General features: G+C 40.1%; 1 protein-coding gene across 3 annotated transcripts in view; it reads right to left on the bottom strand.

Annotated features, from left to right (window-relative positions):
- The window catches only part of STAG1 (STAG1 cohesin complex component), a 168,889-nt gene that overhangs the window by 60,523 nt on the left and 93,107 nt on the right, over positions 1-15,259 (bottom strand). For all 3 annotated transcript variants that reach the window (XM_068201087.1, XM_068201089.1, XM_068201088.1), the window contains exons 6-9: positions 13,238-13,314; positions 10,047-10,251; positions 7,231-7,382; positions 3,072-3,145 (exon numbers count right to left, since the gene is read on the bottom strand). In XM_068201087.1, coding sequence (XP_068057188.1) covers positions 3,072-3,145; positions 7,231-7,382; positions 10,047-10,251; positions 13,238-13,314 — 508 coding nt within the window. The remainder of the gene's footprint in view (positions 1-3,071; positions 3,146-7,230; positions 7,383-10,046; positions 10,252-13,237; positions 13,315-15,259) is intronic.

The raw sequence follows: 15,259 nt of genomic DNA, 5'->3' as shown, positions 1-15,259 counted from the left end.
TAATAAGTACATTTTGCCTCCTTAGGATAAAACATTTAGGGTGGAGGGAGAAGGATTTTTCTCTGCTTTGGTTTAGGTTTTATTTCCCTGTGCTGACTGGTTTGTGCTTCCTCACCAAACTGCCATCCAATAACCCCTTCTCCCTTTTTGCCATGTCTTGTTTCCCACAGTTGAATTCCCATGTCAGCATAATCCTATTTACTCTGTAGCAGGCAAAGGAACACCTAGGAAGGAGACAGGAGCATCTTCTCCATAAAAATGACAATGACATCTATATTTAGCAAGGTTTACCTTATTTGCCAGTACTGACAAAACATTACCTCAGGACAGGCTCATGCCCTGCATCAATTCTCAAACCCACTGTGTCCATCAGTGTGAAGATCATTCTGGCCTGCCACAAGCTAAAACTGTAACAGTTCTGTTTTTCTGGACAGTCATACCTGGAGGAAAATGTCTTTGAGCACTCAAAACAAAAAAGATGCTATGAAGTAGAACAGGAATTTGAGATCTCTCAATCTTGCCCTCTGAAAGGGGAATGTGTCTGGACACACAGTGCTAACTCTGGGCAGGGAAAGAGCCAAACCAAAACTCTGACACCTTGGTTAAGATAATGGTTTAGAGGCATGAACATTTTATAAATACCCATTACACCTGAGCAGTGATGCGGCAATTATCTCAGATTCCGTTATCTCTGATATGAGATACAACTAAAATGCAGAATGTCCTCCTTTTTTTTATACACATGTACCTTGCAAGCAATTTTCAGCTTTTGACCTCAGTTAAAAAAAAAAAAAAAAAAAAAAGTTTTAAACTAATTTTTAAGGTTAAAAAAAAGGATAAAAAAACCATTGGCCAACCAAATATATCATAAAGCCACAGAAACTTAGTGAAAACAAACGGCTGAGGAGGGAGAAAAGGCAACATGCAGTGAGGTGGGTACATTTCCTGCATGCTTATGAAGAATACTCAATTTTTGACCAAATCTGCTGTTCACACTAGACTAGCATTATACCTAGAAAACGATTTAGTTATTTCTGCATTTTTTTTTCCCTTGGTGAGAGAAGTGAGGACTGAATCTTCCAGTAAATTGGAAGCCAATCTACAGAAAGAAGATGTAATCTCACTGCAACACTTGTCAGAAGACACATTCTGAATGAAACACTTTTGGGAGTTTTGTTTAGGTCAAGGACTCATTATTTGAGATACAAAGGTCACTAAGCATGAATCACTGTGGCTGAGTCTGAATCATATTGAAGGACGGGACTTATTCTCTGGGAATAATTAAAATAACATTCTTTAGAAATCATCAGCACTTGTGCATGGTTTAAGGCCTGTAAAATCATTAAGTTAATAAACAATTTTAACTATTTGAGAGAAAGAAGACTCAAGAATTAAGAAGTTATGAAAGCAGATAATAGTTCACAATCCTTTACATTTTATTCCCCCTGGGCTTTGTTGTCAACTAGCTGGGTTTTACACAGATGTTTTCCCCCCTCTATTTTCTCATCCAGCTGTGAATGCAGGAGTGTCACTCTGTGCTCTCTGTTGTGTACCATTACTCATAGTTTGGTGTACATTGTAAGAGACTCTTCGGGGCTCCCCAAAACGTCAGGGATGGCTAGTGCTCACACAGGTGGCTCTGGGAGCAGGGTGGCATCAGGTTCCTCCTGACCCCTCTGAACAGTGGCACAAGTGGTGCCACCACCTGTCTGATTTCAGTCAATTCCCCACTGGTCTAACAGGGCCACCATGGGCACCTTTTTCCAGGACATGGATTGAGTTTATTGATTTGGTCTCTCCTCTTTTACAGTAACATCAGCAAAACCAGGTCTTTACTAGTGGTGGCAGGAGGCATGAAAAGAAACGTTTTTGTAAAAAGATTTCAAAAGAAAAAGCAAAATCACCAGAATGCAGACCACCAAAAGGCTGAGTCTTTTTCCAATCCCACATAGGAGTATGAACTACTAAGAGGATATTTTAAAGCAATGCTTTGTTTGAAATAAGACACTAAGTTCTTAAGGGATAAAAATGGAAACACTCTTAGAATTTAATTTCTTCAGCTTTTTTATCTATGCCATGCAAGCTGCTCTCCTTACAAAATGGTGTGAGTGCTACATGATCTAGCACACTCATGTACCTGCTGGCTCTGCATACCCATCTTCCTGCTGCCAAGCAGCTCAAGGCTTCCTGACCATAAACCAGGAACCTTCTTTGCATGCTCAGGTACTGAGGAGACACTCTCCAACCCCACTGTGCTGCTCAAACTCACACATTTGTCAGCATGAGCACCTTCCCGGTTTCCTGTGTGCTTTTCTCCAAATTACAATCTGAACTATGCGTTCCTCTTCACCTTCTAACCCTTTTTTCCTGCCATTTTCCTAAAAGATTCCATAAGTTATAAACCTTTAAAGCAGAACTGAAATCTGAAAGGTTAATTGCATAGTTTGGTACCCTGGAATTTTATCTTTTGATTTCAGCAAGTCAATTAACATTTAAAAAGTTGGTTGCACCAAGGTGATGCAGATGCTCTGAGGCATCTTGTGATGCACAACAGCCCTAAATCTATTTTAAAAGACTACTGCTCTCTGGTAAGCCATATTCCAAATTTGCTGTTTACACCCAAGACATACAAAAGGAAATACAGGCTGGATGACAACTGCTATCCTACGATACGCAGTAATTATTTGATTATTCTTAAGATATGTCATCTTTGCGCTCCCAACATGGACAACTTTTCTTTTCAAAATGCAAAGATTCAAAGCCCATGTCTCCCACAACCCTTTAAAGCTGTCTACTGAATTAAAAGAAAGTTGTGTGGATGGCTCTATTGAGTAATTATTAGCAGCAATATTTTGTAAAAAATATTTTGTAAAAATATTTTTTAAATTATTGTAAATTATTGAGTAATTCATTACAATTTGTATATTCTTCCATAACTTCAAGCGTTTTTGACAGTGATCCTGCAGCATCTAGAATATTACATCAGAAGAAAATCAACCCAGAAACTGCCCTTGACGTTCCTTATGAACACACTTTGTTAGCAGAGCCTACCGGAACATGCATTTTCTTACCGGTATCTATGAACAAATATACCCTTAAAAATAGAGTTCATCATATTTTCGATTTCATCTTGGTTTTCTTGTAGCTGTGAAAAACAAAACACAAAATAAATAAAAGATCATTGGTGATTATAATTTGGTATTCTACAATTCCCTACTGGGAAACCTTAGACCACCGTGGAAGAGCACTTGAGTAAATTCACAATTTCTTCTTTTCCAGCACATGCCTATATTGTGTGCATATACATACAAATATTTACATTATATATGCAATATCTTAATGGAAGAAAATTAACATTCACTACAAACATCAATTTAGTCTAATTAATTCTTTGAAGTGATCATAAACTTTTGCTACTGAAAATGAGACAAGTAGAGACAATGTGTGCAGTAATTTCAGCAGGGCTGTGTTCACAGGGAAACACAGAGCTGAATGAATGACAGCTGCAGAAACAAAGCTGGTTACAGATTAGTTTGAAAAAATTAATGTTCTGTTTAAGAAAAGGAGTTGAAGACTTTCTCAATCTTAAGTAAAAGACTGTCAGTTGCTTGAACTTCAGCACCCACAATAACTGGGTTTCAGAAGCAGGAAGATTTCCAGGACTGGAGCACATCTGACATCCAGGCCTTAGCCCGTAAGAAACCAAACCCAATTCCAAATGAAAATGTGTTATGAGCATGCTTTTATAAATAAGAGCACTTTTTAAAAAATCTTTTCACTTCCTGGGTGAGCACGTTTTGCAAGTACTATGGGAAGCTTACCTTGTGTCAATTAATATGTTAACACAACTTGGAATTAATTACAGTATTCTCATACTGTCAGATCTTGTACTAAACTAAGTATAACTTAATTACACCTAAATGCAGCTTTGTTAATAAGATGACACCAATTTTATCCAATCAGTTTTTGGAGCAGCCATCCTTCTTCCATCAAGGTGTTCATTACAGTCCAAGTACAGCATCACAATGTGGGAATGTAAATTTGTCCACACTCTCACAGCAGGAAAACCACAACAGAGCCTTGCTGGTAGAGTGCACATATGCATAAAATAATTAAACCTGTATAATTATGGATGCATATATTTAACAGATAAAAGGTTTTAAAGCCAGAAGCAAAATTGTGAACCCTAACCCTAACCCTGGTTTCAACTGGTTTGACCTCCTGCATGGCAAACACTTTCACCTAAGGGCTTTTATTTTTCAGCCAAATATTTCTACCGCATCTTCCAGGTACGAGCTGAAGTAGCTTCAGAACTCAGGGAGTGAAGCCTCCCAGTTCACTAAAGCATAAGGAGGTGCTGTCTTCATTTTGCATGTGGAGAAACCAAGGCATTGAGGGTTGTTGACTAAATTGTCAAAAGGCTGCCAAAGAAACTAATTTCACAGTAAAAGGGATTATGTACAAAGGGAAGAGCTGGGTCCACACCAGCTCTGCATACATGAACCAAGCGTATTTAGACATGGCCTCTGGGAAAAGCACTATTTGCAGCATCAGCTCAACCCAAATATGCACAGACTAAATGCTTGTTTGAGAATTCATAACCCAAAGGGGACTGTGAGTTCCTAATCACTCTTCAACTGGATGACTCCACAGGCTACAGACAGGGAAACATCCACAGCAACACTGGAGGTAGAGACAGCCTAGCACAGGCTGTGTAGTAAAACGAGGATGGGAATGAACCAAGAAGCCTTAGGAGGCTTTCTGAAAAGCTACCAGAGCTCACAGAGAACTCAGGGAATGATTTCTTGGTATAAAACCACACCACAGAAGACAGGTAGGAGACAACAGACTTTCTGAGCCATGAGAAAGTTGAGATTCTGAAAAAAGTGTACTTTGACATCTGAGTGCAAAGTGAAGCAGCAAAGATGAAGGGACAGCACAGATGGCTTCCTCCCTCTTCTTCTGCACAGAATTTACAGTTCACTATAAACATGGTAAATTACCATCTGGTACAGGTATCCAGGTGCTGGGGCACAGCTGGTGTGGAAGCAGAATCAGAGATTCAGTAGGTCCATGTGAGATCCCTTTTACCTAACATTTGAAGGATATAATGCTCTAATATATTTTAGATCCAATACTGAATTTTCTCTGAAACTCTAACTTGCTTTCTGCAGTTTCAAGTTTTTTAAATCATGCACTAGAATCTGAGTGCTTAACTTCAAGTATCTTGAGAGACAATCTGTGTCTTGGGATTCCTGCTTTTACCAATGCAAAAATGATTTAACACTCCCCCTCTTAAATAGAGGTAAAAAATGCGGGAAACATTCTCTTGCTGACTCTGCAAGCAGATTTGGAAGCTAAAGAAGACACATATGACAAACACAAAATTTGAATTTCTACTGGCAGATACTAAACAGACAACTTTCTCTGCTTTGCAGCATATTGCTACATAAATAATCCACTTGAGTTGAAAATCTCATTGATAAGACAGAGCTCCATGCATGGCTCTCCCACCAGGCCTGTAGATGATGGCCTGAGAATGAAACACTTCAGGAAATGCTCCATCTCCTCTGCTTCAGACTAACCTGCCACACTCAGTGAGCTGTCTCTCTATCAGCTCATGAAGACCAACACATGCACGCGTATGTGCTCAGGAGGTGTTGTTAGGATTGCACTTCATCAAAGAATCAACTGAGGAAGTGCCAGCACAGAATGCCACTGTCAGTTCAGTGTATTTAAACACTGGGAATATACAGTATTATGTCAGAAGTTCTTCCACAGAGCATTAAGTAATCTAACCCTCAGATCTCTTCTGTCCAGGTGCCCCTGGTGTGCTTAACCCCATGGACATACTCAGTCTGGCTATTCCCAGGCAATGCTTTGCTCAGCTGTCATGAGCAGTGAGATGAGAGCCCCTGAACACACAGAGCCAAAGGTAAGGACGAAGAAATGCTCCTTCTCCTGTCAAGGCTCCCCAGCCCTGTGCAGCCTGGGCATCCTTGCAACAGCTCCCCTGAGAGAGGATGTCCTGCAGCTCTTGAAGAGCAGCTGGGGGAACGGGCACAGAGGAGTCCCCAGCCACAGAGCCACCAGCCCAAGGTAATCAGTGCAATTAATGCCTTTGTTCTCTGCAAATTCAAAGCAACAACCAACAAATGCGGAATACAAACTCTGTTCCAGCTACTTTGCTTTTAAAAATGCTTAAGAACTCAACGTTCAACTTAATATTTAATTAAAAATGTTTCTCTCACAGTTTAGGCAGGAGAGATTGTTCTTGCATTGTACCTTAATGCATGCTTTTCATGAAGAATGAAAACCAAATAAAGTTGTGCTACAGATCATAGGGGTAAAATAGAAACACATAATTGTAATTATCCCCAGACAAAGACTACAAAGTCAAGTAATTCTGAATCAAAGTTACACCTAAAGGAATTCAAGGTGCACACAGGCAAAGCACCCAGACATCTTTAATTGCCAGAGTAAAACAGTGGTGGAGAAAATTCAAAACTAATATATTAAAAATAATAAATTTAAATCTAAGCCATACAAACTTTGATTTTTCAATTTCTGTTAATAGTTTTACTTGGCATCTTTACACATTATGTTTGTTTGGATGTATGTGTATAAATTTTCTACTTGTCATCTTTAAATTTAAGTACACCTCTAAAACTGAAATTTCCTGTGATATAATACTTTATTTAGGGATGATTACAGCAACCTTCTAATGGTTTTTCTCACCTAATGCCAGGCTGGTACTTACTAAAGGCGACTTTAATGTCTCCCTAGCTCCTTCTCCCTGAGAACAGGTGCTATAGCCTCAACTCCACAGTGTTTCCTGAAAGCAGCTAAAAAAGAAGTAGTAATGAGACACTGTGGAATAACTGCAGTGATCAAGAGGAAAACTGGGCAGTGCAGGGAGGGAATGTGTGATCCTCTTGTCAGAATCTTTCTGCATCACCAGAACAGTGACTGCTTACAGTTTGAGACTCTTCCTGCCTGGTCATTCATAGAAGCTTGAGAACAGAATTCTCCTTTGCGTGCAAAATAGCACCACAAACTCAACTGAATGTGGCAGTACAGGATTTAAGTAGTCTGCTTGAGATCACACAAACACCACTGCAGAACTAAGTTCTTTCTCACTGTGGTACTCAAGTCACAAACCACCCTGGGCTTTCTGTTGGAGGGAATGCATATGAACCAGTAAAAAACAAAAATTGTCTTTTCACTTGCCTCTTTTCTTTTCTGAAGCAGCAGCTCCAATCTTTCATTAGCTCTTTTGCCAATCATTTTGTTTCTCTCAGCTTCATACTGCCTCTGTGTATTGTCCTGATGAATGCTCAGGTTTAAGGCAACATTCACAAGAGCAGTCATAAGCTTCATAGCTGCAAAGGCACAAGACAGATTACGACTCTTTACCTGTAGTCAGAGCTCAGAAAATATTTCCTCAGCAGATACTCATAGCAAAAAGCCTCTAAACCCTGGCACAGCCATCTGGATAGGCACTTCCACCCAGGCAATACCCAGGTGATTGGTCATGGTCAGAAAGCAGAAGCTATATCCCACACTGAGCTGCAGGCAGTGCTCCTTGCTGTCTTCTCCAGACGAGCTCTGCGTGCACCAGGGAGTCAGCACCTGAGCCTGCAGCATCAGGGCACCATGAAGGCAGCTGCTGGGGAGCTACAGCCATTTCTGCACAGAAGAGTGCCAGCAGAGATGGCTCCATACTAAGGGAGACCTTAACCAATGGCTGCTGAGGATGGCTCAGTTCACAAGGGACCACAGCACAGCTTCTCTAAAAGCAGGTTTGACACTGCTCTAAAGTCAGCTGTACAGCCAAATAAAAATGCAATTTGTATTTTCACACATGCTGGATATGATAGTGTTTGTGTCTGCTTTTCAGTACTACAAAAAACATTAGTAAGGGTCTTTCCCAAGTTCTGTGTGGTTACATAGTACAACACATTTTACATTATTGAAAAACCAGCAAAATAATGCAACAAACTATCACATCCTGTCTGCCTGCTCCCCTAAATATGCAGCATTGCTTCAAGGTAGAAAAACAACCACACAAATGGAGAAGGGAGGCTACCTTGGATTGATTTACACTGCTATAGCTCAAAACCGGTAACCTACAGGTTCTTCTTCCGACAATGAATCATCTCTCATTCCAACTGACTAGCATAGATGAAAACTGAAAACAAGGACCTACAAACACTCCTTCAAGAAAAAATGCCAGCCTATAAGCAGATTTTCAAAATCTTGATCAAGACTGAGCTCTATGGCATCATGTTGACCGCTGCTCTTTGGGACTGCAACACAATTAAACGTGCTAAAACAACTTGAAGGAAATTTGTAGAATCAAAGCAAAACCTCAAGCTTGTTACAGCAAGCAAATAAATAAATAAATGGCATGTATTATCACTGGTAAATGTTGAGATCTTTGGCAGCTCCCATCCATGATGTTATATAAATGTGTCATTAATGCAAAAAGTCAACAGTGGCTGAAATAACTGCAGTCAGTTGTGATGAACCTCAGCTTTAGCATCAGCTTATTCTTGCTGCAAGCTTCTAGCTACATAATCCATTCCAAACAGTGGAAACTCTTTACTCAGCAGAGCACAGGACTTGGGAAATAACTAAGTGCTTCTGTTTCCTGTCTTGTAATCAAGCCCTTCATACTTTCCAAACATCTGCCCTATGCAGGGATGGACCAATCAGTCCCAGGGACTGGAGTGCAAACCTCACTCCATAAACTCTTCCCTATGAACCAATCAACCACAGTCTGAGCAAACAGCAAACCAAAACACCCAGAACTGCAGACAGCATCAGATGGAAGAGAATATAGTTTAAATAACAGGCATGGATCTCCAGCAGATTATCTAGGCTCAAAGAGTGCTCACTGAATTTGAAGAGGAAACTCCAAACCTGGAAGCTAAGCCTGCATAATTCATGGTTTTGCCATCCCATTGCTAAGTGTGATGAAGAACACAAGGAAATGCATTTCCAAAGGAGTTCAGTCACTGTTAGTTGAAGGGTTTGGGTTTCAGTTTTAAAATCAAAATCCACTCAAATCTAGAATTGTTTTTTCAATATCACTGGAAATTTGCCTCTTTCTTTGATTCATAACAAGAGATGAAATTTTAAATAAATTCTGATTGTATTTTTTAACACTGGGTATTGGTACACTTGAAACTGAAAAAATGTGTATGAGGCTGATTGTGGGAAGACTAAATAGTAATAAATACTGGCCATAGAAACATTCAGATTATGACAAATGTCTGCTCTAATAGTTTCAAGTATCTGGTATGATCTATGAACCTTGCAATAAGACCAATTTCTTATCATCTGACATGACCAGCTGTAGACACCTACACCCAAGCCAGCCACTCTGGTAGTGCTTTGTAATTGGGAAATATAGTTCCTTGTGGAGAGCAATTCATCCCTCTTAGAGAAGACATCTCATAGAGGTGTGGTGAAATACACAAGGAAAGCCATTTCTATTTAATGATAGACCCAAGGCTTTCCTTAGGTGAGGCAGCTGCACTTGAAGGTGGTGTGACTGCAGGCAGAAGACAGGGAGCCCTACAACCACGGCCCAAACCTTATGCTTCTCCAGAAACACAAATTATCTTTTCTGGTGAATGGAAACTCATTTACAATACAACTGTTCTGACACTTCTTTAGAATAAATTTATACTCTAAAATATATAATTACTCCAACATTCTGTACAACAAGTGAACAATTAATAACAAAATGCAAGACATAAGCACTCCACTCCCGATTCTCAGGATTCACTGGAGGCCCTGGGGATGACAGGAATCCCTGAGTGCCTCAGCAAACTACTTTCCAAATAAGAAAGGAGTGTTTGAAGTATAGTCGTACCATACAACATATAGTTGTACAATACAGTTGTACTTGGATTTGATGAAGCTTGCCACAGTTTTAATGTTGGTCGGGGTCCACCTCAATCCAAATCCAAGTACTCCTGGCAGTGGATAAGCAGTAGCAAGCTCTGCGACAGAGCCCTCGTGGGCAGCTCACTCACCAGCCAGCGTGCTGGTGTGCCGGAAGGCGCGGACCTGCGAGTCGGAGAGGCCGGTGAGCAGAGAGATCACCGTGTCCATCATGTACTCGTCGTAGATGATGCTGTACTGGCACTGCCGGATCAGCACCCCGATGAACTCGCAGAAGTTGGAGCGGAACTTCTTCCACTGAGGCCCGGGCATGGTCAGGGGATAATCACCACTGTCCTGCAGAACAAAAGAAGAAAAAAATCAAGTATTAAAGGTCTTCCCACTTGATTTATTTTAATGTTGGTGTAGCCATTGTGGTCTATGGTTCTAAAATAAACATCATCTTGTTCCTTCAAGCCAAAGGAAAATAACAAATAAAAACAACACGTTATTCTTCAATGGACAAGGAGGCTCAGTGGCATGAAACACTTTTGCAAAGACATCATTGTAACTGTTTTTTACTTGCAGTATTGGCTCTGTATAGTCCAAAATAAGTATCAAGACCCAATTTTCTTCCTTGTATCCTTAGTTAGGAAGTGGGAGTAAAGGATGAGACAGGAATATTTCAAAGTATTTAAGGTCAAAACTTATAAAAAGGCTTGTGTGATTGACAGTTTGTGTCATTCTCCATCCCCACTTCAGGTTAATATTCTAATCAGCTGGCTGCCCCTCCCCAAAAACTTTGCTTTGCTCGAGCTTACAGTTGAGTATGGTTTACTCAAGCTTACAGTTTCCTTATCAGAAAGCAAGCACCACCCTGTTTTATCTTGTAAATGCAGCCTTTTTCTAGTGGTAAAACTTGCCTTCTGGTAACAGTAATGGAAGTTTTACTACAGATTCAGACTCTTCATTTTCAAAAAATGATTACAAGATTGGACTAGGCATGTTCATTTAACGCCTCGCCAGGTCTGCTCTTACTACCTTCACTATATATACTGCATTACAGGGAGACTGTTCCCCCACAATCAGAAAATGCTTTTTCCCCCGCTCAGTGAAAAAGCCTGAGTATAAATCTCCCTGACCACTTGATTTGCAAGCCAATTCCAGAGTATCCAAAACGTCAAGGCAGTAATGCTCCACCCTGAATCTCTCAGCCAGCTAAGAAGTCAGTAGTACCAAAGTTACATCCATTTGCACACATTTATTGTGTCGTTTTGTGAGGAACACACACTTTCCTCCTCAGGACTTATCACCCAGACTGAAACATGCAAAGGCAGCAGTGTCAGCACAGAGGAGCTGCAATCAAACAACCTTGAATCTGAACTTCATAAACAACATTCCCCTGCAGAAAACCCTTTAGCCATCACATTTAACCAAATCACACCCACTTCAACCACACCAAAATGACCTAATGGATCTCTACAGGTGAACTTTGGTACATAACATATGCTTCCTCAAGGTGTGTGTATAAGCAGTCTTTTGGAACAGATCCTCATAATCTGAAGTGCTGTGTGTAACTACTCATTTCTGTGTGGTATATTTTTAACCTACAAGTACACATCAGACAACTCTTTTGAAAAGCCTATGAAGATTGTACCATGAACACCTCATCTGGCTGAAAAGGGAAGAATAAATTTACAATAAAGTCACTTCATGAATCTTTTATTCTTGAATACCAATAAAAATGGGATATATTAGTGACGCTGACACGATACTTGATGGCCCCATGCCTAGAAAATTCAAACTTAACCAAGTCTTTGTTCACCTGCCAGCTCTAGCACAAAAATTACGAGGGAATTCACCTACAAAACACCTGTACTCCCAAGCCAAGCAGCCAAACAGTGCAGCCAATGGATGTCCATAGAATTCCCTGTCCCAAAGTGAACTTTGTGAACAAAGTTATTTCCATCGTTGAAAACCTGCACAAGCATTTCTCCACTCATGAGGAGGAAAATCAATACTTCAATCCCTGCCATAAATGCAAAATTCAGGCCTGCAGCCGGCTAATTCCTGCAGCACTCATGGAACAATGGGAAGTTAGGGATTTCTGGGGTACGGGGGGAGCTATTACAGGTGCCAACAGTTTATTCCAGATTTCAAAATATTCATTGGGTTGCAGCCTAGGACTAACAATTTTATGCTTTTGTACTAAGCCCCACAAATTCTCTCACAAATCCATTCAAACGTTAAGGCAGAAGCTGGAACTGAAACTTTTTTTTTAGAACTATAGATGTTCTGAAAAGTTTTAGGCAATGGAGAAAGAAAGACTATGTACCAGTGACTGCAACTCTTTGAGAGATGTTGCTTTCAAGTACATTCATAGGAAGAGTTTTTTATCTCCTGTGAGAAAAAACTTTGGCAGTTTTTAGAAAGGTTTTTTCGAAAAACACTCCCACCATCAATTATGGGACAACCACGCAACAAAAGGAGCACCCCTATGGCTGTAGTCAGGAATTAACTGAAACATTTTGTTGTTCAAGACTGTGGCAAAGAAGGAAATTGTGTATAAATACATCCTGAAAAAGAGCATTTCTTGTATTTATTGTTTTCCTGCTTAACTTTCTGAATCACAGCCTTGGCATTCATTTAGAACAGGTCAGTGACATGGCTGTCCTACAGAAATTCCTGCTCCAGCTTTAGTTTTCCTCACTAAACAAAATGAACGCTCAGAATATTCAGCTTTTTATACACCAAAATCAAAGAAAACACAATTCAAAAATCTCAAAGCTAAAAAGCATTCACCATTAGGAACACTTTTATTTTGACAGAAGATACCCAGTCTGAGTTGTAATTTACTTGTTTCAAACAAAATGCTCAGATCTTTTGAAAGAGTATTACTTTCTGTTATCGCTGTTCCAAAATGGTAATTTTCATGTCAAGTTCCTGTTTGGTTTAAACTGCCATTTAAAATGCACAAAACATTAATTTGCACAGAGAAAACAGAGCAGAATGCTGCAATCCTGTCTCATGAATCTGATGTGTCAAGAACCTGGAGCTCTTTGTTGTACAACAGCACTCCCAAGAGCTGAAGTTCAGCACCCAGAATGCCACCACCACTCCCAGAGGGATGAGGGTTCTCCAGCTCCTCTTCCTGCCTGCTCTGATGAACCTCTCTCTGCCCTGTTACTCTGCATCCAACAGCTGAAGTTGCTGCTTTGCTTGTCAGTGCAGTTTCCCACACTGAGACATTAATTATCCACTTGCCCATTGCATTTTTAATTTAAACCAGAAGTATATGGTAATATATTCCATAATGCTTCAAACAACTATTTGTGTACTCTACCTCATCAAATTCTTCTGTCATTTTCCTTATGATTTCTGCATTTTGCATGTTCCTGAACATTTCAATTCTTACCGTACCTGTAATGTAATGAAAGAACAAAGAAATTAACACAACATGATTTTCTACATCAAAATATCAATGTTTTTCTGCTGCTGAACAAACAGCTCAGTGATACATATAAGAGTATGCAGAGTGCAACAATAACAGGAATGCTTTTAAAAAAGCTGTCTCTTGAAGAAGTAGGGAAAGAGAACTCATCTGTCCTGTAATGTGCTTTCAAATGAGGAATTAGTACCATTTTCCATCCTTCCACTCTTTGCAGCCAAGCAGAAGTGATAAAGCAGTGATAACCATGGAGGGCTTGTGTTATGTCTGCAGCTGCCCAAGGCTTTCAATTTTGTCTGCAAAATCAAATGAGCAGCATCTTTCAGTTTCACAGCCACTCCTGGTGGTTCTGCACTTTCCATGCTGAGTGCCCTGGATGACAGATATTCACGTTCTCTATGCACCCACTGGGAGTTTTCACACTGTCCAGCTCAGGACCAGCATGGTTTATTGACTGAGGCACGTTTTCCAAACCCAGAGGCTCCATAGGGCTCAGCCAAGACTAGAGCCAGCTCAGCACCAGAAGCAGCAACTGCATCGCTGTTATTCTTTCATGAAGATTTTCCACTCTTCCTTGTTACCTGAACACTGGAGTTGATAGGATTAATTTTTCATTGCAAATCAAAGTTACCAAAATTGACAATAGAACAACACAATAGCTATAAATGAAAATTCTTGTGTCTTGATCAAAATTCAATCAGTATACAAATAAAGTATTCTGACATATTATTGTCTCCACAACTAGACACTATCTAAATGTCTAACCATACAACCCAGGGCAACATAAAGATCTTTTTTTTTGCTGCTGCTGCATGATCTTCTCTTCATCACTTCATAATCTTTTGTTAATGGAGGAAATTCAGAAAAATTAAGCAAACTGCAGAGCTACAAAATCCACCCCAACATCATTAATGTTACAAAGAGTAAGTCTCTCAGGTTTTGCAAAAAGTTCAACTGGATTAATAAGCCACTGCATGGCTTCAAAAATTCAGACCATAATAGAAGCAGCTTAACAGCTAACAGTATTAGTCACTCCACAAAGGATAAATAAAGATAATTTAAATATACTAAATATTATGCAAATGTTTTCATTCTGGTATTTTATTCCTTAAAAAAGAGCATTAGAAATATATACATTTCAAAACACGCAAACACAGTCAGAGCACACCAAGTGTCTCTATGTTAGTATGGACACAGTTGTACAAAGCAAATTAAAAACTGATTTCTTGAATTGCCTTTGCTTCTTCCGGAAATAATACTTCTTATCTATTTTGTTCTGGGCAATACTGTCAACCTCAGTTCTGACAATGGCAATTTAAATTTGTGCATGGTAATTTCCCTATCATTAACAAACAATTACTAATGCAATATATCAACATAAAACCAGGAACCCAAGAGAATAGCACCAGGTGACAGTTGAAAATATATTTTCTCAGCTTGGAAATCATCTGTACATGCAGATATATTTTAATCTTTCTCCCAATCCTCAAAGTTTTGTTTTGGCTGAATGAAGCAGTTTCCCAGTATGTCTCAGAACAGTGGACAGGTACAATTGCAAACCCCCTCTGCTGCAGGAACGCCCCTTTCCCCCACAGCATGCTGGTGTCTGCTGCTCTTCCCACTGGCAGCATAACCCTCAGTCAAAGAGGAGCTTAGTGACCTTTGCTATTTTACTGGTTTATAGCCCTGATTCTAATGTTATTCTTATCTATTCATGGCTTCTTCTAGTAACCTGCCATAGCCTCAGTTTCTCTGCAGTCATGGCCATGTTTACCTTGCACGAGCAGAAGCGAGAGCGCCATCCCTCCCTGGGCACTCGGAGGCTGTCACTGATCCCCACGCAGAGGTGCCATAGCTGAGGCTGGGGAGATCCTCCAACACCTTCCAACAAAAAGCGGCACAGTTCTTCGGGACCAG

The sequence above is a fragment of the Anomalospiza imberbis genome, chromosome 10 (assembly GCF_031753505.1).
Source record: "Anomalospiza imberbis isolate Cuckoo-Finch-1a 21T00152 chromosome 10, ASM3175350v1, whole genome shotgun sequence".
Lineage (NCBI taxonomy): Eukaryota > Metazoa > Chordata > Aves > Passeriformes > Viduidae > Anomalospiza > Anomalospiza imberbis.
This window is presented reverse-complemented; position numbering and strand designations above follow the sequence as displayed.